At 44.3% G+C, this 27759-nt stretch overlaps 1 protein-coding gene across 2 annotated transcripts; it reads left to right on the top strand.

The window, feature by feature from the left end:
• On the top strand, nucleotides 1-27756 carry PMS2 (PMS1 homolog 2, mismatch repair system component). 2 transcript variants are annotated; one of them, XR_012219907.1, is made up of 15 exons: nucleotides 1-199; nucleotides 5076-5215; nucleotides 7293-7379; nucleotides 8697-8799; nucleotides 10457-10640; nucleotides 10894-11058; nucleotides 12174-12271; nucleotides 13157-13256; nucleotides 17094-17178; nucleotides 17279-17431; nucleotides 19482-20259; nucleotides 21730-21897; nucleotides 22480-22536; nucleotides 23497-23597; nucleotides 26053-26080. XR_012219907.1 is itself a non-coding variant. In XM_073543072.1 (15 exons), the coding sequence occupies exons 1-15, from the start codon at nucleotides 186-188 to the stop codon at nucleotides 27546-27548; spliced, it is 2487 nt and encodes an 828-aa protein (XP_073399173.1). In that variant the 5' UTR covers nucleotides 4-185; the 3' UTR covers nucleotides 27549-27756. The 2 variants fall into 2 exon arrangements, 1 of the variants encoding a protein (XP_073399173.1); XM_073543072.1 differs by lacking the exon at nucleotides 22480-22536 and adding an exon at nucleotides 27408-27756 and having other exon boundaries at nucleotides 4-199; nucleotides 26053-26222.
• The last annotated feature ends 3 nt before the right edge of the window (nucleotides 27757-27759 follow it).

Below are 27759 nucleotides of genomic sequence, written 5' to 3' on the forward strand. Positions count from 1 at the left end.
CATTTATTTTATCAGCCAATAGAATGTGAGTAAAGTGGAATGCGGCAATGTGATTGGCTGGAGCCGTGAGCGGTGAGGAGAGCGGCGCGGCTGTGAGGAGGCGGAGGACTGTACATGTCTGCACCGGGGACAGGCGGTCTGTTCCCCGGCTCCACACTGTATGCGCTGCCTGACAGTAATGTACAATGGAGCACGCCTGGTAAGTCGCTAGTGCTGCACTCACTCGTTGGCTTAAAGGGGGTTTCCAGTTTTTTATGCAAATAACAGTAATAAAAATTTGCGACTTTCTCATTTACTTCATGTGACAATTCCTCAGTAAACCTCCTAGCTCTCTGCCTGCGGTCACTGAATGGACATGTTTGACTTTCCATCTGGATAATGAGGATCTGAACAGGTCTGATATCTCTCACAGCTGAGGCTTTGTTACAGTTTGAGAAAATCTTTGTACGATTTTTTTTAATGCACATTTCCTGGCAATGGCACGGAATACAGGCAAGGTGCAAGCCTGGGCATTCCTTATATCATGGCTACAAGTGGATCAAACCAAGTCTAGCTTGGAGGTTTACGCAATTTATATGGAGAAAAGTAATGGGCCACGGCTCATAATCACTGAATTCAGGTCTAACTGCCCCTGGGGCATGACATCCAGACCAAACATTACCCCCCCCCCCCCCAGGGCATGACATCCAGACCAAACATTACCCCCCCCCCCCAGGGCATGACATCCAGACCAAACGCTACCCCCCCAGGGCATGACATCCAGACCAAACGCTACCCCCCCAGGGCATGACATCCAGACCAAACGCTACCCCCCCAGGGCATGACATCCAGACCAAACGCTACCCCCCAGGGCATGACATCCAGACCAAACGCTACCCCCCCAGGGCATGACATCCAGACCAAACGCTACCCCCCCAGGGCATGACATCCAGACCAAACGCTACCCCCCCAGGGCATGACATCCAGACCATACGCTACCCCCCCGGGGCATGACATCCAGACCAAACGTTACCCCCCCCCCCAGGGCATGACATCCAGACGAAATGTTACCCACCCCCCCCAGGGCATGACATCCAGACCAAATGTTACCCCTCCCCCCCAGGGCATGACATCCAGACCAAACGCTACCCCCCCAGGGCATGACATCCAGACCAAACGCTACCCCCCAGGGCATGACATCCAGACCAAACGCTACCCCCCCCGGGGCATGACATCCAGGCCAAACGCTACCCCCCCAGGGCATGACATCCAGACCAAACGCTACCCCCCCAGGGCATGACATCCAGACCAAACGCTACCCCCCCAGGGCATGACATCCAGACCAAACGCTACCCCCCCAGGGCATGACATCCAGGCCAAACGCTACCCCCCCCCAGGGCATGACATCCAGACCATACGCTACCCCCCCGGGGCATGACATCCAGACCAAACGTTACCCCCCCCCCCAGGGCATGACATCCAGACGAAATGTTACCCACCCCCCCCAGGGCATGACATCCAGACCAAATGTTACCCCTCCCCCCCAGGGCATGACATCCAGACCAAACGCTACCCCCCCAGGGCATGACATCCAGACCAAACGCTACCCCCCAGGGCATGACATCCAGACCAAACGCTACCCCCCCAGGGCATGACATCCAGACCAAACGCTACCCCCCCAGGGCATGACATCCAGACCAAACGCTACCCCCCCAGGGCATGACATCCAGACCAAACGCTACCCCCCCAGGGCATGACATCCAGACCAAACGCTACCCCCCCAGGGCATGACATCCAGACCAAACGCTACCCCCCCAGGGCATGACATCCAGACCAAACGCTACCCCCCAGGGCATGACATCCAGACCAAACGCTACCCCCCCAGGGCATGACATCCAGACCAAACGCTACCCCCCCAGGGCATGACATCCAGACCAAACGCTACCCCCCCAGGGCATGACATCCAGGCCAAACGCTACCCCCCCCCAGGGCATGACATCCAGACCAAACGCTACCCCCCCCAGGGCATGACATCCAGACCAAACGCTACCCCCCCCAGGGCATGACATCCGGCCCCACGCCCCCCCCCCCCAGGGCATGACATCCAGACCAAACGCTACCCCCCCGGGGCATGACATCCAGACCAAACGCTACCCCCCCCAGGGCATGACATCCAGGCCAAACGCTACCCCCCCCGGGGCATGACATCCAGACCAAACGCTACCCCCCCCAGGGCATGACATCCAGACCAAACGTTACCCCCCCCCCGGGGCATGACATCCAGACCAAACGCTACCCCCCCAGGGAATGACATCCAGACCAAACGCTACCCCCCAGGGCATGACATCCAGACCAAACATTACCCCCCCAGGGTATGACATCCAGACCAAACGTTACACCCCCCAAGGGCATGACATCCAGACCAAACGTTACCCCCCCCAGGGCATGACATACAGAACAAACGCTACCCCCCCCCAGGGCATGGCATCCAGATCAAACGCTACCCCCCCCCAGGGCATGACATCAAGACCAAACACTACCCCCCCAGGGCATGACATCCAGACCAAACGTTACCCCCCCCAGGGCATGACATACAGAACAAACGCTACCCCCCCCCAGGGCATGGCATCCAGATCAAACGCTACCCCCCCCCAGGGCATGACATCAAGACCAAACACTACCCCCCCAGGGCATGACATCCAGACCAAACGTTACCCCCCCCAGGGCATGACATACAGAACAAACGCTACCCCCCCCCAGGGCATGGCATCCAGATCAAACGCTACCCCCCCCCAGGGCATGACATCAAGACCAAACACTACCCCCCCAGGGCATGACATCCAGACCAAACGTTACCCCCCCCAGGGCATGACATACAGAACAAACGCTACCCCCCCCCAGGGCATGACATCCAGATCAAACGCTACCCCCCCCCAGGGCATGACATCAAGACCAAACACTACCCCCCCAGGGCATGACATCCAGACCAAACGTTACCCCCCCCCCCAGGGTATGACATCCAGATCAAACGCTACCCCCCCAGGGCATGACATCCAGATCAAACGTTACCCCCCAGGGCATGACATCCAGACCAAACGCTACCCCCCCAGGGCATGACATCCAGAACAAACGCTACCCCCCCCAGGGCATGACATCCAGACCAAATGCTACTCCCCCAGGGCATGGCATCCAGACCAAACGTTACACCCCCAGGGCATGACATCCAGACCAAACGTTACCCCCCAGGGCATGACATCCAGACCAAACGTTACCCCCCAGGGCATGACATCCAGACCAAACGCTACCCCCCCCCAGGGCATGACATCCAGACCAAACGCTACCCCCCCAGGGCATGACATCCAGACCAAATGCTACCCCCCCAGGGCATAACATCCAGGCCAAACGCTAACCCCCCAAGGGCATGACATCCAGACCAAACGCTACCCCCCCAGGGCATGACATCCAGACCAAACGCTACCGCCCCAGGGCATGACATCCAGACCAAACGCTACCCCCCCAGGGCATGACATCCAGACCAAACGCTACCCCACCAGGGCATGACATCCAGACCAAACGCTACCCCCCCCAAGGCATGACATCCAGCCCCACGGCGCCCCCCCCAGGGCATGACATCCAGCCCCAAGCCCCCCAGGGCATGACATCCGGCCCCACGCCTTTCCCCCAGGGCATGACAACCAGCCCCCTCAGTGCATCCAAGGCATGGTATCCAAGGCATGACATCCGGCCCCACGACCCCCCCAGGGCATTACATCCGGCCCCACGCCGCCCCCCCAGGGCATGACATATGCCCCCACGCCGCCCCCCCCCCCAGGGCATGACATCCGGCCCCATGCCTTCCCCCCAGGTCATGACATCTGCCTCCCCCCCCCCCCCCCCCCCCGTGGGGCATGACATCCGGCACCTCGATGTGTAACATCTGACCCCTTGTCCCCGGTGTATAACATCCGACCCCCGCCATGCCGTCTGCCTTTACTAATGTCTACAGAATGGCTGGCGGTCCTGTCATAAAAGCCACCGGTGTAACAAGTCTGTTCCTGACATTTCTTCCTCCTAAATCTTCCCCCATCAACTGTGAGTGATATTATTGAGAAGTGGAAGGAACCGCAGGAACTCAGCCATTAAGTGAAGACCCCGTAACATTACAGAACGGGGTCACCTTGCACTGAACAGCAGAGGAAAGACAAGTCTCAAATGCTCTGCTGACTCCATAACTGCAAAGTGTAGTGCTCCTCCTTTCTGCATGAAGTAGAGGGATCGGACTGCAGAGGACTGGGGTGAAGGTATTCTCGCTGATGAAGCTCCTTCAGACTGTTTGGGACATCTAGAAGAATGATTGCCCATAGATGATGCATTGAGCGCTGCCATGAGTCCTGTATCATGCCAACAGTAAGGCATACAGGGACCATTCGTGTGTGGGGGCTTTTCATCCATGAAGGGGAGATCACTTTCACAATTTTGCCTAAGAACTCCACCATGAATAAAGGATGGACCTAAACATCCTCCAAAAGTAACTTCTCCGTACGATCCAGGAGCTGATTGGTGATGAGCAATGTTATTTCCAGCATGATGGACACCATGTCACAAGGCAAAAGTGACAACCAAGTGGCTCAGTGATCAAACCACTAACATTTTGGTCAATGTATCTGTAAATATCGGATGCTATAGAAGCTTATAATTCTACATCAGTGTCCATAGAAATGTCCGGCTAAAATTTATGTCAGTCTGCAAACTCTTTGAAAAACGTATTTTTAACACCGGTAATTGGCCATACAACTTAACAGAAGTCAGATGACAGTGAAGTCTTCACTCACGTATGGTGGAGCTGGGTGTGCACGTGTTCTGAATGCGGAGAAGGAAATGAGCTTGCTCTTCTCCTGATGTGAGAATAAAGGATTAGGCATATTGAAATTTAACATGTCCAATCCTTTTTTTTTTTTTGTCTTCTCTTAATATTTGCTCTTAAAGTTGCAGTATCGGCCAACAATGTAATGTCCAGACTCCCCTAAGGAGACGTAAGAGACTGTTTCCTCTGCGTAACTTTTGAAATATACGTTGTTTTGTTTTTTTAATTTTAGCACCGAACCCGCTAAAGCGATCAAACCCATTGACCGCAAGTCTGTCCATCAGATCTGCTCTGGCCAAGTAGTGCTGAGCCTGGCGACCGCAGTGAAAGAGCTTGTGGAGAACAGCATCGACGCAGGAGCCACAAGTATTGGTAACGTGTTTAACCCCTTCAGGACACATATTTTTCATCATCTGCCACTGATTTTTTTTTTTTGGGGGGAGGGGGCTTTGATATTACTGCCTTCATTGTGCAGTAAAAAAAATTAACTTGGTAATGTGATTCTCCAGGTCAGAAAAACGATAAGTTTTTTTTTTTTGGTTTGTGTCCCCATTTCCTGAAACCCGTAACTTATTTTTTTTGTTGTTTCTGTAGCTGAAGTCGTGATTTTTTTATTTTATTTTTTCCTTTTTTTTTTCTTGTTTTAGTTGTATTTTTTGATTTGTGTGTGAAAAAAGTGATCTTGTTATTGTCAGTATTTTGTGGTGCATCCTACATTTTGATTGGTTTTTATTTATTTTGTTGGGTGGCAAATGCGGTGATTGAAAATTTCCACACTATAAAAAAAAAAAAAAAAAAAAAGGATTCAGGGAACAACTGGTGAGTTTAAAAACAGTTTTCATACTTCATATAATCCTTTTAAAAATAGACATCCCACATGGTTGCCATTTTTAAATGGATTAAATAAGGTACGCAAACTATTTTATCCTTACCAGTGGTGCAGTGAATCCGTAATTTTTTTTTATTTTATTTTTTAGGGGAGGGGGACACATTTATCATATACATTATCTTTTACATTTTCTATTGATTTATGTCTTTATCCCCTTCACGCCGCGGCCAATTTCCAATTTTGTGTTTCCGTTTTCTCCTCCCCTTCTTCCCAGACCCATAACTCTTTTATTCTTCTGTCCATATAGCCATATGAGGGCTGTTGTTTGCGGGGCGAGTTGTACTTTTGAATGACCCCATTCATTTTACTACTTAGAAGACTGGAAAAATGTAAAAAAAAATATATAAAAATCCAAGTGCAGTGAAATTATGAAAAAAAAACAAAATGCAATTCTGACATTGTTTTTTGGGAATCGTTTTTACGGTGTACATTTTATAGTAAAAATGACCTCACGATATGATTCTCCTCATCAGTACGATTACGACGATACCCAACATGCCCGTTTTTTGTTTTTTTTATTTTAGTGGTAAAAAAAAAAAATCAGAAGTTTGCAAAAAAAAAAACTGGTTTCAGTTGTGACGCCGTTTCCGAGACCCGGAACAGTTTTATTTTTCGGCCTGTGGAGCTGTGGGAGCTCGGTGAGACGACTTTTTTTTTTAATTAATACCATTTTGGAATAGATGTGACTTTTTTGCGGGGCGTTCTTGAATTTGATTACTGATCGGGTGAGTTGTTTTTCATTCGTTGATCTAATTTTTCTGAATGTGGCGAAACCACGTGGGTATTTTTTTTTAGATCTTAATTTTCAGTAATTTTTCATATTTTTTAAAAACTTTTTTTGTTTTACTTTTCAGTGTTATTATTAGCGAAGATGTGATCGTCCGATCGCTTGTGCTAAATACAGCGATGCAACAGCACGATCTCCTATGAACGCCGGCCACACGCAGGGTTTCAAAGGAGCTCTGCAATGACGGGCGCGGAGATAATGACAAACCATCGGCGATCATGTCAGGGCGCACATATGGGCAGTGTGCGCATGTCAGCAAACTTTTTTTTCCCAGTGTCAGGGATTAACAGGTTAACAATCGCGGTCAGAGCACTGCTCCACCCACTATTATTAACGACAGGTCCTGCCGGGTATAGGGCGGGCTCGCTGCTTGAGCCTGCTTCTGACATGCGCCATTTCAACATTTTATACTCTGATAATAAAAATTCAAGGTACTCTCTAAAGGGATCCTGTAGTCCCATGACTGGATCTTCAATCTATGGCATCTGTAAAATGTCGGAACGTTTCAGAGAAAAATATACTACAATCATGCAACCGAGCTCCGATTCATGCTGCCCGCGGGTTGGGCAGAAGTGACAGCAGCGATCAGAGCTGGTGATTAGAGGCAGGTGGCGGCTGTATGACACCACAGACACCCTCTATGGACGGAGTCGGCTCTGATCCTGAGCTTGCTGCACCTGTCCCCCCCCCCTCCTGTTCTCCTCCCACAAATGCATCATCCTTGTGTCACAAATTTAGTAACGTTTGATTGACATTTCTAAATTTTAATCTAGAAATAATGCTGAAGGAATACGGAGCGGAACGCATAGAAGTCTCTGATAATGGCTGCGGGGTGGAAGAACAGAACTTTGAAGGGTTAAGTAAGTAAACTCTCGACCCCCTTCCCATCTGAACAAAATGTCTCTTCCTTAAAGGGGCATTCCCATCTCCAAGATCCTATCCCAACATGTAGTAGGTGTAGTAATAATAATATTAGCAAATACCACCAATTAGAAATGTAGTATAGTTTTTCTGATTCCCTATGTCTCTTTCCTCATGTGCAGGCATTGCAGGACCTTAGGTATCCATGGTTACCAACTAGCTAATTAACTGTCACTATATGAGTGGTCGTAACCATGGATACATAAGGTCCTGCAATGCCTGCACATGAGAAAAGGGACATAGCGAATCAGAAGAACTATACTACATTTCTAATAGCAATACCAATTTTTTGTTTGTTTGTTTGTTTTTTATTCAGAACTGGAAAAAAATGGTAACACAAACCAATTTTTTTTTTTTTTTTTTAAGAGACCCATAGCACTTTTATTTTTTTCATCTATAGGGCTTGTTTTATGTGTTTGCTTTTTATTGCATATTTTTGGGGGAGGAGGTGAACAAAGAACAGAACGTGTAACTTTTTTTATTTTTTCATTGTGTTTACATGACTGTTTTTTTATAGTTTGATAGATCTGATGTCCATTAACGTGATGGTACTAAATTTGTCTGTTCTTATAGTGTGTTTTAAAATATTTTTTCAACACAGTCTGTGAGTGGGTGTATGTAATGTATGTATTATATATTTATTTATTTTTTATTGTTTTTATGGACTTGAACCTGCAATTGCTTGATCTTTTGTACACTGTACTGCAATATTCTAACATTGCAGTATATTGACAATTTTCTGATCCCCCAAGGAAGCCCACCCATTGGTTTTACGCTGTGTTTCATAGGGGTGGCGACAGAAACCTTCATGGTTTCCCCCCTGTTTGAGATGCCAAAGGCCCGTCATAGATTGACAGCGGCATGTAAGTGGTTAATGGGGTTTTCCACTTTCGACAAAGCGGACCCCAAATGCTTGCAATCGTGTAAAATAGCAAAGTTAGATGCTGCTCCAGTCTCTATTTTAGTCTGCAGCGATGACGTTACATTGACATCATATATGACTGCTGCAGCCAATCACTGGGCTCAGTGGCTTGCGCTATCTACATCAGCAGCGATTGTCTGCAGTGTTGATGTGCTTTGTCAATGTGCAGCCAAAACGCTGAGACAGGAGCAGTGACGGTAAACATTCGTCCATTCCGGACAAGTCTTGGACGCAACATGTTTTGAAATAACTGATGGGTTTCTGAGATTTTTTTTATGTGTTCCCCAGCATTGGTCATTTGCGCTTTGCTTTACTCGCTCTTTTATTCTTTCAGCTTTGAAACATCACACGTCCAAATTGCAGGATTTCTCTGACCTGCTGAGTGTGGAAACGTTTGGTTTCCGGGGAGAAGCTTTAAGTTCATTGTGTGCATTGAGGTAAAGCCAAACAGATTCTAAAAATGGACATAAAAAGCGATCTAAACCCTTAAATGGGTTTGGCCACTACTTTTGTATTGATGGCCTGTCTCTATTGGTCGGAGTGTGACACCCAACACCCCTGCGGATCAACTCTTGCCAGCGGCGGACAGAAGGTCTCAGATACTGCCGGAACACAGAAGCTCCGTCATTTCTATATTGGCCGCGTCCGAGAACGGCTGATGGACAGGGGTGCCGGGTGTCACACCTCCACCAATCAAATATTGATGGCCTATCCTAATGGTGGGCCATAAGTAAAAAGTAGTGGCTTTTACGGAAGGCAGTCAAGAAAAAAAATTATATAGGATTTCGCCAAAATTATTTTACAAAAATTACCAGAAAGCAGAGGATGCGTTTACGGCACATTAATACAAACAAAACTCCAATCATTTGTCACTTTGGTCCCCCAATTCATTGTTGTCTGGCCTTTCCTTACATAGTAGCACTGTCAGCACATGACCACCAAGATTACTGATTGGCTGAGTCACATGAGGGTGGTCTGAACGTCATCACTGCTGTCACACCTTTGACAGTCTTTGGTAAAGAAGGAGGGCCTCAGACTGTCTCAGGAACTGGGACCCTAACTGTCCCTTTCCCGAAGGCACTCTTGAAGGTAGAGAGGCCTGGGTCTCCTGCCTTACCATGCTCCTGTTAAACCCTGATCTGTCCCCTCCCCCACTCCATGAGGCATGGGACAGAAATGTAAGGTAAACAAGACAAAACAGGGATAAATAACAGAAAACCTCTATCATGCAAAAGCACTAACCAATAATCGGGAGTAGGATAGGGACAGGGGGGAATTAGCTAAATGGGAACAGGGACCATGAGATAAACACAAACGTACTACAGCAAACCACAGATCACTACTACAACAACTCCTCTCCATCCCCTTAGCTTTAGCACACCACACAGGAAGATGAATCTTTCACTAGCAGAGACAAGAACGTTTGACTAGTTTATGTAGGAAGAGCTAATGACCAGATTAGAAGCCGCTGAAATGGAGCTGCGGGTTTCTGACGAGCATACAAAAGGGTTGTTTACTTCTTCTGCAATATGGGAAACTAAATCCATTTAATATGGGCCACAAATCACACCACCTCTAAAGAAGACCTGCAATTCATTACCCGACGTGATCGTCTAACTACAGGTCTTCCAGGGGGACGGGACATCCTTGCGACAACTGCAGGACAGATATGAAAGATTGATGGGACCTCCAGAGGAGTGACATTAAAGTGGTGAACGACTTACGATACGAGCCCTGCCTCTCAAATCTGCACCTATCGAGAACAGTGCCCTACCTGATATTTCTGTAAATGGCCATACTTTTTAAATTCTTACCATTCACTATAGGACACTTGCTCGCCAAGTTTTTGGAAATTACACAGAAATGAATGTAGAGAGCTGCACATGAGCAGCCACTTTTCCACTCACATAGGGCCCCTTGCTTGAGATGTGGGACCCGCATTGATATGCCATAGATGTCTGATAGGGTAGTACCCCTTTAAGGATTTTGAATTAGTAACTGATCCTATTGATGCAATGACATACATGTTCCATATTCTGTACCTCTATGACAATATTGCAGGCTGTCATATGATTTTTGTGTTTTTTCCTATAGTGATTTGTCAATTTTTACCTGCCATAAATCAGCTAAGGTGGGCACTCGCCTGGTGTTTGATCAAAATGGAAAAATCATTAAAAAATCCCCACTCCCCCGACAGCAAGGAACAAGCGTCAGTGTACAGCAGCTCTTCTATACCTTGCCAGTGCGGCACAAGGAGTTCCAGAGAAACACTAAAAAGGTGTGTGGCTTAAAGGGCTGACATACTGAGACTGAATGCCTCATTCTCACCAGCCCTACACTAGCATATGAAACACCATCATCATATTTAATAAAGTAAATCTGACATTAAAGAGAACCGACAGGGGTCTCCCTATGTGTGTGTTTTGGAAGAGACCGGTCAGTGCAGGGAATCTAGCTGGAGAGAAGCCGCTGGCAACATACCTCAGCACCACATCCTTCCAATATAATTTTTATTTTTTTCCTTTATAAAGGAATTTGCAAAAATGGTTCAGGTCTTACAAGCTTACTGTATTATTTCAACGGGCGTGCGCATAAATTGCACCAATCAAGTGGGCCAAGGGAAGAGGACACCCGTCGTCTGCTCTACTTCAAGCAGCATGAAGGAAAACATAGGAGCCGTGTTTGGACAGAAACAGGTAAAACTCACAAATCTATATTAAACCTTTCTCATGTTAAGGCAGTAAAGCAATACAATAGTGTGATTGTTTACAGCTGTATTAAGGGGGTTCATGTCATATCCTCTTTATATGATATGTGCCATGAAAGTCTGATTTATAAGGGTGCAGACGATACCCCACTGTTACCTTTTGCGTATCCTGATAAGCCATTATTGAAATGTAGTCTTGGATGCACAACCACCACTGTTCTGTAGACTGGGCTGAGAAATCTCAGTCTTGGGATCCCACAAGTCAAACATGAACTGTTCAGACTATTAATCCATACCCAGTGTATACGACAAAATCCTTCCAATAAGAGATCTTAAAGTTTAAACTTTCTCTAAACCACACAGTTCAAATCCATAACCACACCTTAAAGGGAGTCTGTCCCCAAGTTTTTGCTACCTAATCTGATAGCAGCATAATGTAGTGACAGAGAGAGACCCTGATTCCAGTGATATGCCACTTACTGGGCTACTTGCTGTAGTTTTGATAAAATGTATCAAATTATCAGTAGAGAACTAGTAAACCTCCTGCCATGTAGCCCTCCATTTTCGTAAGCCCTGTATAACCCCGCCCACCCCACTGATTGGCAGCTTTCTGCCTTTTTACACAGAGAGCAGCCAATCAGTGACATGCTTGGAGGTTAGACCTGGTAGATCTGCAGCAGAGAAAACAGAGGTGTGGTCAAAACTTGCAACAAGCAGCCCAGTAAGTGACACATCGCTGGAAGCAGGGTCTCTTCCCCCTGATATTGCTGTTAAGCAAAAACTTTAAATCCCTTTAAATCTAGAATGAGAAGAACTGCAGAAGTAATAACCTATTGGTTGTACAGAGATAAAAGCAGCAATAATCAATTTTACAAGTGTGATACTATAAAGGTGAGTTCCGGCAAGGCATATTCTGCACAGGATACGTACTGATTTTGCTTTGGATTTTACCTTTTGCGTATTTTAATGTCGTTGTTTGAGCAACTTTTATTCTTCCCTCTCATAGTAAAGTTTTGATATTAGTAATATTAGAACCCCTAATTCAGCAAATAGCCGGGGGTCTCGGAGCTGACGATTCTCTGCCCTTTCTTCTCTTCCTACCAGTTGCAGAACTTGATTCCTTTTGTTCAGCTGCTGCCAAGTGACGGCGTGTGCGAAGAGTATGGGCTGAATCCTGCAGATGTCCAGGGGGGCTTCTATAAGTAAGTAATTGTGTCCTCTGTGCATTTCTGTTTAGATGGGGCAGAATTGCTGCGAGTTTGCCTCGTCAATTTCTCATTGCGGAACCGCAGAGGTTAACGGTACCGTAATGGGTGACAGGTCTATGGTGCAAATTGCAGAATTCTGGCGCATTTAGCTTTATAAATGTCCCCCACTGTGTGTAAGTAGACGGTATGAATGCCGTCCAACGGGAAATCTGAACACCGTTGTTCCCAGCCCTGCCCTGCAGGTATAGACTTAACTGCTTAGGAAGCAACTTTGCAAGCAGTGTTGGTCAACAGTCGCCTGCCGTTTTGGGTATGCAGCTCCTATAAAGAAGAAGCTGTGACTTGATGGACTGGCGCCTTTCATTATGTTACTATGAATACGTCAATATCAGAAAACACGTGGCGACATCCCCACCGATCGGAAAGTATACAATTGAAGGAGCTGTCCAGCTCCACAGCTGATCATGACCAGCCTGCATCAGGAACAGCTGATCGGCGGTAGTGCCGGATGTCTCACCCCCACCAATCTATCCTAAGGATAGCTCATCAGTATAAAAGTAGTGGACAACCCCCTTTTAAGGTGCAGATTGCAGATGTAAATCCGCTATATACAAGCGGGTCGGAGGTCGCCTAGCGGCACTTTTCGAAAAGCCATTCGGAATTTTATGTGCACGGAACAATTGTTAATGCTGTCTTTTCTGTGTGGACGGAATCGTTTTGTTATCCGCGGCACATGCCCTGTTTATCTGGTATGCGCCAGCTGACAGTACGCGCCATCTTACCACTCGGTCGTTGTTGTTTTTAGGTGACGATGTGCGTTAATCAGGGATGACCGCACTTTTGAAGTACAGATGTTCCTGAGCATCTTCTTTTTTTCAGTATTACAGGATACATATCTCAGTGTGACCACGGTGTAGGGAGAAGTGCCACAGACAGGCAGTTTTACTTTATTAACCAGCGGCCTTGTGACCCGGCTAAGGTAACAGGATTTCTTTACTTCTGTAGAACCTCATGAGTATTGCTTCAGACATGATTATATAAGAACACACAAAAATAAAATGTACATAATAAAATAAGCCTTTATTATAAATTTGGCCAGACAACAACGGCAATAAAAAAAAAAAATATATATATATATAAAAAGGCAAGAAAAACCGCTCATTAAATTAATCAACAAGTATCTATACTTATAATGGTATCACCACTATACAGCAAAAATAGTTCAGATAAAGCATATGTAATGTTCCCCATGTAGAACAGCAAAAAGACATATATAATAAGTGCAATGAATAGTGAAGTGATGATAATGACAATAAACAATAAAAATCATGAAAATTAAATATATGTGTATATATAGACCAATATTGGTAAATAATGCAAACAATACTGTGAAAAAGATATGTGTATATATGTATATACCAAAAGTGAAAACAGTGATGGTGAAATAAAAAATAACAACAAAGCTCTTTGCTGAACTAACACAAAAGATGCTAAAAATTATAGAAATAGCGCTGTAAACAATAAGCTGAATATAGAGATAAATCCAATATTCTTGAAGTAATGGTGCACTAATAAAATGGATAATAAATGTGCACCATATGATGGCTATACAAACGGTCACTGAAAAGAGCCATACAAAGCGCTATGTAGTAGAAGTGGGCCAGAGCCAGGAATCAGGCAGCAAACACGCTGGACAACGCTGCACAATTAAAATGGGCCGAATCAAACACAGACCCAGCACAAAAAAGCGCAAAGAGTAAAAAAGCGGCTGTTAAAAAACGGAGGAAAGAGGAACCGGCCCAGATAATCCAGCACAATACAGCGCAGTGCGCTGCCCACAAGGCAATTGACCAGGCAATGATGGGACCGATATACTAATAAGACATACCCCAATACAACGCCTATACAATAAAATATACAGCGCAATGCAACATAATGTGTTACCTGAAAGGCAATAGGGCAGATAGTGGTGAGAGCGATGTGCCAAAAGGACGCGCCCCGACGCGCGTTTCGGAAAATCTCCTTGTCTTTTTGCTGTTCTACATGGGGAACATTACATATGCTTTATCTGAACTATTTTTGCTGTATAGTGGTGATACCATTATAAGTATAGATACTTGTTGATTAATTTAATGAGCGGTTTTTCTTGCCTTTTTTTATATATACAGTGCCTACAAGTAGTATTCAACCCCCTGCAGATTTAGCAGGTTTACACATTCGGAATTAACTTGGCATTGTGACATTTGGACTGTAGATCAGCCTGGAAGTGTGAAATGCACTGCAGCAAAAAAGAATGTTATTTCTTTGTTTAATTTTTTTTTAAATTGTGAAAAGTTTATTAAGAGGGTCATTTATTATTCAACCCCTCAAACCACCAGAATTCTGTTTGGTTCCCCTAAAGTATTAAGAAGTATTTCAGGCACAAAGAACAATGAGCTTCACATGTTTGGATTAATTATCTCTTTTTCCAGCCTTTTCTGACTATTTAAGACCCTCCCCAAACTTGTGAACAGCACTCATACATGGTCAACATGGGAAAGACAAAGGAGCATTCCAAGGCCATCAGAGACAAGATTGTGGAGGGTCACAAGGCTGGCAAGGGGTACAAAACCCTTTCCAAGGAGTTGGGCCTACCTGTCTCCACTGTTGGGAGCATCATTCGGAAGTGGAAGGCTTATGGAACTACTGTTAGCCTTCCACGGCCTGGACAGCCTTTGAAAGTTTCCTCCCGTGCCGAGGCCAGGCTTGTCCGAAGAGTCAAGGCTAACCCAAGGACAACAAGGAAGGAGCTCCGGGAAGATCTCATGGCAGTGGGGACATTGGTTTCAGTCAATACCATAAGTAACGTACTCCACCGCAATGGTTTCCGTTCCAGACGAGCCCGTAATGTACCTTTACTTTCAAAGCGTCATGTCAAGGCTCGTCTACAGTTTGCTCATGATCACTTGGAGGACTCTGAGACAGACTGGTTCAAGGTTCTCTGGTCTGATGAGACCAAGATCGAGATCTTTGGTGCCAACCACACACGTGACGTTTGGAGACTGGGTGGCACTGCATACGACCCCAAGAATACCATCCCTACAGTCAAGCATGGTGGTGGCAGCATCATGCTGTGGGGCTGTTTCTCAGCCAAGGGGCCTGGCCATCTGGTCCGCATCCATGGGAAGATGGATAGCACGGCCTACCTGGAGATTTTGGCCAAGAACCTCCGCTCCTCCATCAAGGATCTTAAGATGGGTCGTCATTTAATCTTCCAACAAGACAACGACCCAAAGCACACAGCCAAGAAAACCAAGGCCTGGTTCAAGAGGGAAAAAATCAAGGTGTTGCAGTGGCCTAGTCAGTCTCCTGACCTTAACTCAATTGAAAACTTGTGGAAGGAGCTCAAGATTAAAGTCCACATGAGACACCCAAAGAACCTAGATAACTTGGAGAAGATCTGCATGGAGGAGTGGGCCAAGATAACTCCAGAGACCTGTGCCGGCCTGATCAGGTCTTATAAAAGACGATTATTAGCTGTAATTGCAAACAAGGGTTATTCCACAAAATATTAAACCTAGGGGTTGAATAATAATTGACCCACACTTTTATGTTTAAAATTTATTAAAATTTAACTGAGCAACATAACTTTTTGGTTTGTAAGATTTATGCATCTGTTAATAAATCCTGCTCTTGTGTGAAGTTTGAAGGCTGTAACTTATTTGCATCTTATCAAACCTGCTAAATCTGCAGGGGGTTGAATACTACTTGTAGGCACTGTATATATATATATATATATATATTTTTTTTTTTTTATTGCCGTTGTTGTTGTCTGGCCAAATTTACAATAGAGGCTTATTTTATTATGTACATTTTATTTTTGTTTTCTTATACATTTTCATTATTCTGATTCTCTCATTCACATCACTAGTTTGTTTTGTTCTTATGCATACCGGATGGTCTGCCATCCATCTTTGAAAGAAACACATCGGTTATTTATTAATTTATACCTTGTTGTATAATATTCTTTTATTACACATTGTTGTTGTTTCTTTTTTTATTTCAGACATGATTATATGTAATGTACGTATTTTACAGAGAACCTGTCACCAGCTTAAAAGTGGTGAAAAAATTTTTTTTTTTCATTTTTCTTTCATTCCTGCTGCTCCCCTAATTATTCTGCTTTTTGTTTGTTTGTTTTAAATGGGCCTTCTTATTTAGTGCTAATTTTATGGTCCTTACTGCGACTTTTTGGAAGGAAGCCTTTACCTCCTAGACCCCCGTTGAAGGCGTCTCACCCAGCCCTACAGTTCTCTTGGTTTGCACTGATGAGTGTCAGAAACAATGAAACATGTCTGCAATTTGAGATTTTGGTCAGGGCTTCTTCATGTAGCCCTTTTAAAAGGTCAATATTGACTTTTCGGATTGCTTCTTTTTGTCTTATTTTCATACCGTTTTACTCCACAATTGTTGACACATGGACCCTATAATAGTTAATACACAATTTGCATGTATGAGAAAAGTGGCAGCTTGCATGAACGCCATCCCACGGTTGCGAGTCAGATGGGTTGAATTGTGGCACAGAATGTGAACTCCACACAGACTGGTTAATTGCACTTCTTCTGGACATGGCTGCCCTAATCCTTCACATGGTCAAGTTATTCCGGAATCCAGGAATCGGTTTTGACTGCAATTTTTCATTAAATAAAAAATTGGGAAATTTAGGGCAGAACCTCCACTTTCTTCTAGAAGTGAAATCCTGAAAAGTTAGAAAACTAGTTTGGCCATAAGAAAACTGGTTGAATCCTCCATTAACGGTGCGCTTTCTGTCACTCAGGTTATTAAGATTGTGAATGAAGCTTACCATTCATTCAACAGACATCAGTATCCGTTCGTCGCTCTCAACATTTGCGTTAATTCCGGTGAGTTTTGGTAAAATGTCTAGTTCTGGTTTAAGCCTTGTAGGTGATATGAATGTAGGAAAAAAATTTGGACATTCGGAAATGTCTGTGTTCCTTGCAGAATGTGTGGATATTAACGTCACGCCAGACAAGAGGCAGATTTTACTCCAAGAAGAGAAACTTTTACTGGCTATAATAAAGACCTCCCTCGCTGCGATGTTCAGCAGCAGCGTCAATAGGTTAAATGTGAATCAGCAGCTGACGGATGTGGCAGGTATGTGGCCGATATATCGTACAAGGACGGGCAGTCGATAAGTGTTTGAGAACTGTACAGTGCTTATTTTCCCCGTGATGCCCGCTTTTGCCCACAAATAAGAGCTAAATTCCCAATAGCAAGACACCGAATTATTGGGTTATGTTGGTGGCCACTAATCTGTCACCGTCGGCTATCATGGCATCCATTTAGCAGATGCATCATGAAAAATACATGATGCAAAGTTCATGCAATGATTTCCTTGGAATGTGCACATTGTAGATTCAGGCTGAAGGCAGCAAACCCACAAAGGAACACACCTAGAAACAACCAGAATGTGATACACCTTATATTTCTCAAAGTCTTCCACCCCCCCACCCCACTTTTTCTCTGACTAGTGATGAGTGCAATATGCGGCCATGGGGACTCGAACATGTCACTCGAGCACCCACAATACTTGGTGCACACCCGAGCACCCCAGACAAAGTGGAGTAACGAGCACTTGGGTCATCACTACTGATGACTAAAGGTGAGCGACTTTGGTCAGATCGGGTTTCGTGAAACCCGAATGAAACAAAATTTGATTAGGATGAAACTGGTCCGACTAGGGCAAAAAAAAGTCGGAGTTTCGTCTGAAACCCGACCCCAATGCAAGTCAATGGGGGATAAAAGTCGGCATTGAGTGGATGAATGTCATCCGCTCAATGCCACCCATTGACTTGCATTGGGGTCGGGTTTCGGATGAAACCCCGACTTTTTTTTGCCCTAGTCGGACCAGTTTCATCCGAATCAAATTTTGTTTCATTCGGGTTTCACGAAAGCCGATCCGACGAAAGTCGCTCAACTCTACTGATGACTATTTTCCACCTGTGCAGTTTCCACCTTTATCATGTGACTGCTACATTCTGTAGTACATTAGTAAGGCGACCTGATGTTGGTAAGTACAGCGGCCTAATTTTTGTTATGGCTTTTGAAGTTTATGTCCTTTTCGGTGACTTCAAATTGCTGGAAAGAGGAATGCAAAGAAGGAGAGGAGACTTGTTTGAGCCAAGGAACACAAGAACTCAAAATTAGGTCACTGGAAATCTGTACTGTGGTCCTATGAGTCAAAATTTGGGATTTGTGGTACCAACTGCCTTGTCTTTTTGAGATACAGAAAAGGTGAACGGATGGTTTCTACATGTGTGGTGCCCACCGTAAAACATGGCAGTTGAGGTGTGATGGTGTGTGGGGGGTTCTTTACTGGCGACACAGTTGATTTATTCCAAATTCAAGGCACACTTACTCTGCATGGCTGCAAAGCATTCTGCAATGACATGCCATCCCATCTGGTTTATGCTTAGTGGTACCATGACCCAAAATGCCTCCAGGCTATGTGACCAAGTAGTTGTGGAGTGGAGTGCTTCATCAGAGGACATGGTCCTCACAATCGCCCAAACTGAAGAACTGAGATGATTTATGAGGAGTTGGACGTAGAGTGAAGGCAAAGGCGCCAACAAGTGCTCTGCACCTCTGGACACTTCTTCAAGACTTGGAAAGCCATTTGAGGTGACTACTTGATGATGTACTTCAGAGAATGCCAAGGAGTTGTACTGCTGTCATCAGAATAAAATGAAGGGGGAGCTTAGATTTCTCGAAGGTTTTACATATATTCTGGTTAGTTTCACACATTTCTCTACTTCTTGTTTTCATATGTGCTCCTTCATGGTTTTGCTGCCTTCAGTCTGAATCTACAAAGTGCACATCCCAATAAGAACAAGGAAAACCATTGCATGAATAGCTGTGTCCATTCCTTTTACTGGTATTGTAGATACAGGAGAGATATGACAGAACCTTATCATGGTGCATAATTTTGGAATTCATGTTCTTCACGTATAGACCTAGCCGAATGGACGACTGTGGGCAGCCCATTTGGAAGCTGGTGGTTAGTGTTGGTGGAGGAAGGGGTGTGAAAGGAAACCTAACGTTCTTCATCGGAGAAGTCACCGTCAGATAGTGTTTTGGGGAAAATAAATTACAGCAATTTACTATTCGTTGGGTCGGAAGTGTGAAGTATAAACTTTTTTTGCAGGTAACCTTAGAAGGGTAAGTGAAGAAGTGGATTGCACCAAATTAGAAGAGTCTCCTTTATCCAAGAAAGGTGCACTCGCTGTTTCTAAACTCCGAGAAGCCTTCGCCATCAGCCAGAAAGCCGCCGGCGGTCCAGTGAACCTAAGGGATGACAAGATGAAGTCACCGAACGCCTCTCCTGCCCAAAGAAAACTTCAGTCGTTTTTTAATGTTTCACCAAAAGTTCAGACAAATATCTATAAAATTGCATCAGATGTTGGTGATACCAAGGAGCCTCCAGAAACAACACAACCAGTGAGTGAAGTTCCTGAAAGTGACTGTGACGCAGGTAAAGATACCATCAGCCCCTCTGACCTTGAATTAGGCTCCTGTTCCCCCGACCGATCCTGTCGTCCTAGTAGTGACCACTTTGTAGTCTCCCCAGAGACCGCTGTGACAATTGAGGCAGAATCTCCAGCAGCTTGTGATCCTTCTCGTATGGAAGTGGAGATCAACACTCTGTGCCTCGACAAAGATGAAGAACGTGATATTCCCTCTCCAAAGAGCAAGCGATTGAAAATGGTTCAAAATACAAAACCTGATTCGGTGGATGCGCCAGTTCACATTATGAAGAAGACTGTGCCATTACAGTTCTCAATGTGCCGTCTGATGAAACAAATGGAAAAATTGAAAAGACAAAGGATGAAAAAGGAGGAATCCGAAAGGTTCCGGAGGTTCAGAGCAAAGATCAGTCCTGGGGAAAACCAAGCGGCAGAAGCCGAGCTCCGGAAAGAGATCAGGTACTGGAGCGTCTAGAGCAGCAGTACTCGGTGCTGTATGTGCTAGTATCTATATCTACACTCCATCTCTTCCTGGTATGCTGGGACTTGTAGTTTGAGCTCCTTCTAGCCATTGGATCATATACATACTCTTACCTTACACATCGTCAGTCTTTTCCAGCGTGCATGTTAAACGCACGCGATGTGAGAAGACGACTGCAAGACCTTTCAACATCTACTAGCTTAATGCCCCCATACACATTAGGTAAAAATTTACCAAATCAGCCAGTTTAAGCCTAGTATCTTATGTGTATAGAGGCGTTCCCACTGTCCCCCGAGAGATTTTGTCGGGGGACATAAGGATGGAGCTATTGGAATTCATCCGGCCGATCCTTTTGTTTTGCGCAAGAAAAGCAGCCGTTTGCCGAGCTTTCCTGTTTATTGGAGAGAAAGGAAATCGTTTGGCTGACCGCTTTCGGTGTGCGACCAGCTTTAGGCCTCATTCAGACGGCCAATTTTTTTTTTTTTTTTGGTTATGATAAAATCGTACCGATTATTGTAATCAAAGTTTTATCAGAGTGCCGGTGTAAGTGTCGTCATCCGATTTTTCTCGTATGTGTAAAAAATTCCACCTTCTCCATTCTGACAGTCCATGAAAATTGGGCAAACTCTGTCTTCCGACTGCAGTCCATTTTTTTTTTTTTTTTTTTTTTACAGACCTATTGATTTTGATACGACCCCAGACCCAAATTGGACATATCTCCGGACCGAGTGGTCTACGGAAAAAATAAAAAAATCAGACATGTGAATTGGCCTTAGTCGTAGAATGGCCCATGGTTATCCATAAAAAACACGCATTAGCCAGGTGTTCCCATATTCTAATGCGATGGCATATCACTACATTAGGAAGTGCAGTAATTTAACAATGTGAACTAGGACTAAAAAATATTCGATCTGACTGATGTTCGCTTCCATCAGATCACCGCGCCCTGTCAACTGTTGGTTGTTTTTCACTGAAGACTAAGCACAGGTTATTCCCTGATGATTTTGCTGGACACCAATAACGATGCAAAAAGTTGATTTTTCATTGAATTTAATGAGTAAAGCTGAAGCGTCATCACTTAGGTCTTTCCCCAGTATTGAATTATTGGCGCTGATTTGTTACCTAGGATTAGTCATCAGCCATCGCCTACAATAAGAAATTGCAAAATGCGGAACTATTCAGGGCAGCCCGGGTAGAGAGGCGTCCAACCTCCTAGCCCTAAGACTTGTAACACTACAAATCCCAGCTGCCACACTAGATACCATCTCTGACAGTTGTCAGTTTGAGCCCCGATCCCTCCACAGAATTACAGGATCTACCTGATCATCATTGTCCTTGCCACCCCAGACTGAATCCATCCTTAGTGAGAAGGTTCTATGGAAAGGCCATGTAAAAAGCTCAGTTGTCCATTCATGGAAAGCCGTAATTTTCTTGTTCTTGATTTGCAGCAAAGAAATGTTTTCTAAGATGGACATTATTGGGCAGTTTAATCTGGGCTTCATAATCACCAAACTGGACTCCGACCTCTTCATCGTTGACCAACATGCGACCGATGAGAAGTATAACTTTGAGATGCTGCAGCAGAACACCGTCCTGCAGGGGCAGAGACTTATCATGTACGTAGAGATTTTGTTTAGCTCCATAGGACTATATTGTCTCATCATAGTAGCCTTTTTTTTTTTTTTAATTAAATAATTTAAAAAAATAAAACCCTTCCGATTGTGTGACATAAATGTATATCACAAGTCCTGTATAGGTACATGGAGGAATTGGCATCCGCCTCTAACAGCAGCGACCAGAGTTAAGCCCTATTGCTGCACTTTAATCTTTGACAGCGGCATTTATTTCAAGTACATGATCCCAGGTAACATGCCATTTTGGAGCCCCCTCACAACCCAAGGTGCTGATGGGTTACTATTGAAAACGGAGGGCCTCCTATCTTGGTACTGCTGGGCTTCACTAGAGACCGCCACTTTCCCTATACACTGAGGTATTGCATAAATGAGGAAATTTAAAGGAACCGCTGGCCGAGAGAGAGAGAATTGGCGGATCCGTTTTTTTTCAAAATTGGCGGATCTTGACTGATTGTCAAAAACGGAAGTGTGAAAGAGGCCTTAGAAAGTAGCAGCTTCATGCCCCTGCTATTAAGTCTGTATACTTACTTATCATAAGTGACTTGTGCTTCTTCCCCTGGCTAGGAGCTGTAGTATGTGCCAACCATGAACCGGAGCAGCTCTGCATGGTCTACATAGCAGGTGCACATTTATAAGATTATCTCAGCAGAAGAATATTTTTTTTAGTCCTCTAATTGTGGAACTTATTATTTCAAGATATTTTAATTAAATTATACTTTGTAGGTCAATCCTTTTAAATAAAATAATTATATGTTTGGTATCGTTGTATCATACTGACCAGCTAAATCGTATTGCTAGGTCATTATTACTGCATAAATAATACTGTAAAGACAAAACCCAGAAACCAATAATGAATTGAAGTTTTTTCCTATCATTGCACCACATTCACAATTGACTGGAAAACAGGACGAAAAAAAATCTATGGTAAAATGAATTATATCTTTCAAAACTACAACTCTTCCCGTTAAAACAGGCCCTCCGACTATAAATCCTAAGAAGACCAAAAAAAATGGAGTAACCAAAACCACCAAACAAAGCTGCCCCAACGTGCGTTTCGCGTTCTGTTTTCTCAAGGGGAAATTTATGTCTACATCTCCCCTTGAGAAAGCAAAACAGGAAACGCGCGTCGGGGCAGCAGTGGTTGGTTCATCCAAGTCCTCCCCTATCATAGGTGAGCACTACACGAGATATTGAAAAGCTAAGTATTTACTTTAGATCCTGGACATCTTTTGTCTATTCTTACTACAATTATCTTGCTCGCTTCTATATGTCTGATCTATAGGGTGCATGCTATTATTGTCTATTTGTTTTGCATTGGATTTTGATGCGGTTCCCCCCTATTCATTTCTCCCTTATGACACCTCTGTTTGTTATAGCTTTGGTGATGTATTTTTAATGTAATCCATAAAAGGTATTTTTTTTTTACATATTCATTTCTTTAATAGTTTTGGTTACTCCATCTTTTTTGTTCATCTTGGGTATCTAATCATGATGGGAGTACTGTAACGAGCCCTTTATATTCGGAGAACACTAAATAGTGCGTGCTCATGTATGTTGTCTTTTTTTCATTTGTGATTTCAGGCCACAAAAACTAAATTTAACTGTTGTAAATGAGACCGTTCTGATCGACAATCTAGAAATATTCAAGAAAAATGGGTTTGATTTCATCTATGATGAAGAAGGTATTTATGATGAGCATTTCTTCTATTTGTTCCTCCCCCCCTTCCGATCCTCATTCGGAGGGTCATTGATACTTTATTAAAGGGATCTAGCATTTTTAAAAAAAAACATTTGACCAGTGGTGATCTTCACCAGTAGCTAAAACGAAGGGGAAAGGTGCTTAATGGGAACCATCGTTCTTTGTAACCGAAGTCAGAGGTGTCTCCTTAAACAGCCAAATCAGATCTCATACTTTGCACTGAAGAGGGGCAACAGCCTGAAACACTTTTCTGGAAATTGAGATTTTAGTTTTACTTGTATCCTAAGTCATGTGGCAAAAGTCGATATTGACTTTTAGGATTGCCACTTCAAAGATGTGGCACTAGAGTTCTAGTCCTTTTCCTCTATGAATGGGGCAAAATACATAAAGGGAACCTGTTGTGTTGGAAATGGCATCTGATCTGCAGGCATGAGGTTACAGAGCAGATTGATGTAAGAGAAAACAAGGGCGGGGGCGCAGACATAGGGCTTCACCTGGTATAAATCAATTAAAATATAAAAGTACTCTGGAGTACTCACCCTTTATGGGTTGTGTTCAGACACAACCACTCTCAACGTTTGTTGCAGTCATATAGCTGCTGCAGAGCTCGTGCAGGTGGACAGCGTCCACTAGGTATCATAAGTTGAGGATCCAAGAAAAGCACTTCTGAGCATCCGCGCTGCTTTAGTGATAAGAATTCTTCAGAAATCCATATAAATCTTTCAAGTTCTTTATTATATGTACTACAGAAACTACGCGTTTCGAGGTGACAAACCGCACCTCTTCAGGTTACAGTACAGAGTTACAACTCTGTACTGTAACCTGAAGAAGAGGTGCGGTTTGTCACCTCGAAACGCGTAGTTTCTGTAGTACATATAATAAAGAACTTGAAAGATTTATATGGATTTCTGAAGAATCCTTATCACTAAAGCAGCGCGGATGCTCAGAAGTGCTTTTCTTGGATCCTCAACTTATGAGAGCAGATTGATGGACATTTTTGTAGGCAAAGATTCTGTATAACTTCTATTTTATTCATTGAAATCCCTGATGTTTGCATGTATAGGAGTCCAGTGGGCTGTCCGACTGAGATTGACAGTTCACTATTTATGCACAGCATACGGGGAAGACTGTCAATCATTAGTAGGACCGCCCACTGGACTTATACAAATACCAGGGATTTCAATTAATAATACAAGTTATAATGAATCTGTTCCAACAATCCTATATATCATTCCGCTCAGCTTCTCCATCTCTATTCTGTGCTGTCCACAGACCGGACTGCGTGTACAAAGTGACAGGTTCCCTTTAAGTGAATATGGCCTCCATTAGTCTCTGATCGGTGCCCCCTGAAAATCGAGCAAGTGATGTATTGATCCATAGAAACTTTAGCAGGCCATATACCGTCGTTCACTTCGCTCTATGGGAGAGATGCAAGTTGAGCCTATCAGAAACAAAGGGGCACAAAGCTCCGCTAAGCACTTCTGACCCCCTTTTTATTTTTTTACCAAAACTTCCTTCCAGTTATTGACATGCCAAAAGTTTTTCTTTTTTTTTTTTAATGATACTAATTTTGACATTTATATTAGTTGTATACAAACCATTATCAGGGGCATAACTATAAGTGGGTGCAGGATTTGCAGTCGCACCCAGGCCTTGGAGCTAAAGGGGACACCATAAGTGCCCCTTAGCACTTCTAAAAAGACCAATGGGTTTACAGGATTTGTTATACTCGAGTGTCTTCTTGGCAGTTTGAGACTCGCCCATAAAGGAAAAAAACTGGAAACATAACTAGAAACTTGAGCCAGACTAAGGACACCCATTGTTGACAACTCTTCTTGCGGCTAGTCGGTGCAAATCAAAGCCCTGTTTAGTTGGGCAATATGCCTTAGATATAGGTTTTGGGGCAGAGGGATGCTTATTTTGCTTGTGTAGATCCAGGGATGCATTGTCTAAGACCCTCCTTTTTTTTCAACTAAATCTGCACTGAAGAGGGGCAAGAACCCTGAAACAGTTGTCTACAGAATGATTGTCTGATTTATGGGTCTGACTGACTTACTGGGTACTTAACCACGGATTCTTCTTTCTGGAGGAAAGCAAGTTCATATTTTTAACATTGGCCACATCTCCAGCTGGGTTTGGTACCAGGACTGATGCCCTTGGTGCCAACATATAATCCAATATTTATCCCTTCCATGGCGCTATTTTCCATTGACAGGAGTTGCTGGTGCCACGATGGATTATTTGTCTAGGTTGGTACTCGCTCCTGTCAAACCTTAACGCAGGTGTCCTAAGATGAGCTCCGGGAGGACAAATACTTCCCGTGATGCAGAAGGGGAAAAAGTTTGTCTCTAGGGCCGACTTTCCATAGATCCTCGTTACTTCTTTAATACCCATGTTTTGTTTTTTGTTTCTTTTTTTTTTTTTTTGTATTTTTAAAGCTCCCGTCCTGGAAAGAGTCAAATTAATTTCTTTACCAACCAGCAAAAATTGGACGTTCGGGCAGCAGGACATAGAGGAACTGATCTTTATGCTCAGCGACGCTCCAGGAGTTATGTGCAGACCGTCTCGAGTAAGGCAGATGTTTGCCTCCAGAGCGTGCAGGAAATCTGTAAGTGCCGCAAGAACGTACATGCAGCAAGGAATAGGGTACAGAGGACTGAAATGCTAGAAAATGGAGTCTCTTTTATAGTAGATGTTTAAGGGTCTGGAAAAAAAAATGTCCATTTTTTGTGTGTTATATGATTTGTTGCATCTTACTCTCAGGGACGAAGTAATCTCACCCGACCTTTATTTACAAGGGGCCAACGTGTGAGCGTTGCAGTCATGTGCCGTACTACTGGCATCATGGCTCCGTATCGAATAGTGCGTCTTCTTTGCTTTAGAACTGAGGTGTAAGAGGTAACATTCCTCCTTGTGGAGAGTGACATACCGACTCTGGCATGCCAAGATAAGGAGGCTTATTCGCCGTGCAATGCATCTCTGGGAAAATAATATGCAAATTGCCTCTTCAGAAAGAAAGAGGGCGAATAAGCCTCTTTACCTTGGCATGCCAGAGCAAGTATGTCACTCTCCACAAGGAGAAATGTTATCCCTTAGACCTCAGTCCAGAGCCTCTCACTTAGCCAAATCAGTTCTCATACTTTGCACTGATGAGGGGGCAACACACCGAAACACCGTGCCTGCAAATTGAGATGCTGATTTGACTTTTGTCCTAAGTCACATTTCAAGGCTCTTTTAAGGGTCAATTCTGACTTGTAGGATCACTACTATCAACAGGTGGGGCTATAGAGTTCTAGTTCTCTTCCTCTCTTAAGAGGTAATTTGCATATTGATTCATAACTGGCGATGAGTGAACGTGCTGGGATAAGGTGTTATCTGAGCATGCTCGGGTGCTAACCGAGTGTCTTTGGCGTGCTCGAAAAATATGCTGGAGACCACGTGGCTGTTCAACGGCTGCGACACATGCAGGGAATGCCTAACAAACAGGAAATCCCTGCATGAGTTGTAGCTGTCGAACAGCCACGAGACATGCAGTCGCAAGGACTCAAACATATTATTCGAGCACGCCGAAGTCACTCAATTAGCGCATCAGCATGCTCAGATAAAACCTTATCCCGGCACGTTTGCTCATCACTAGTAAGGATAGATGAAAATTTTGATCCTGGGAATGTCACTACTAAACAGCCCGAAGACTCACCAGACGGGGGGGTCCGAGCAGTAAGACCCCCCCAGCAATAACTTTTGATTTTGGCAATACCCCATTAAGGTTTCACGATCTTCTTTTTGCCAACAGGTGATGATCGGTACAGCCTTAAACACTCATGAAATGAAGAAACTGGTGGCTCACATGGGAGAAATTGAGCAGCCATGGAACTGTCCCCACGGGAGGCCCACGATGAGGCACCTCGCCAGCCTGGATATGATTGACTTCTGAGTAATACATGCGCGGGTGCTGGGGGGGGCAAGAGGCTCGACTATAGGCTTTATGGTCCTACATTACAGCAGCAGCCAAGCCCCTCACTTTTATTTCACAACAGACTGTATTTTAGGCTTCATCCTATATATATAAAAAGGTTTTTTATACATCTCAAAGTTCATGTTTTTTATTTTTTGCTACCTTGAAATAAACATTTTATTTATTAGTT

The sequence above is a fragment of the Dendrobates tinctorius genome, unplaced genomic scaffold, assembly GCF_039654945.1.
Source record: "Dendrobates tinctorius isolate UK_male_01 unplaced genomic scaffold, ASM3965494v1 ptg000129l, whole genome shotgun sequence".
NCBI lineage: Eukaryota > Metazoa > Chordata > Amphibia > Anura > Dendrobatidae > Dendrobates > Dendrobates tinctorius.

Coding starts and splice junctions, on each gene's coding strand:
- PMS2 (XM_073543072.1), top strand. Junction 17,179..17,278: donor CAACATTTGCGTTAATTCCG/GTGAGTTTTGGT, acceptor TGTTCCTTGCAG/AATGTGTGGATATTAACGTC. Junction 26,223..27,407: donor CCAGAGCGTGCAGGAAATCT/GTAAGTGCCGCA, acceptor TTTTGCCAACAG/GTGATGATCGGTACAGCCTT.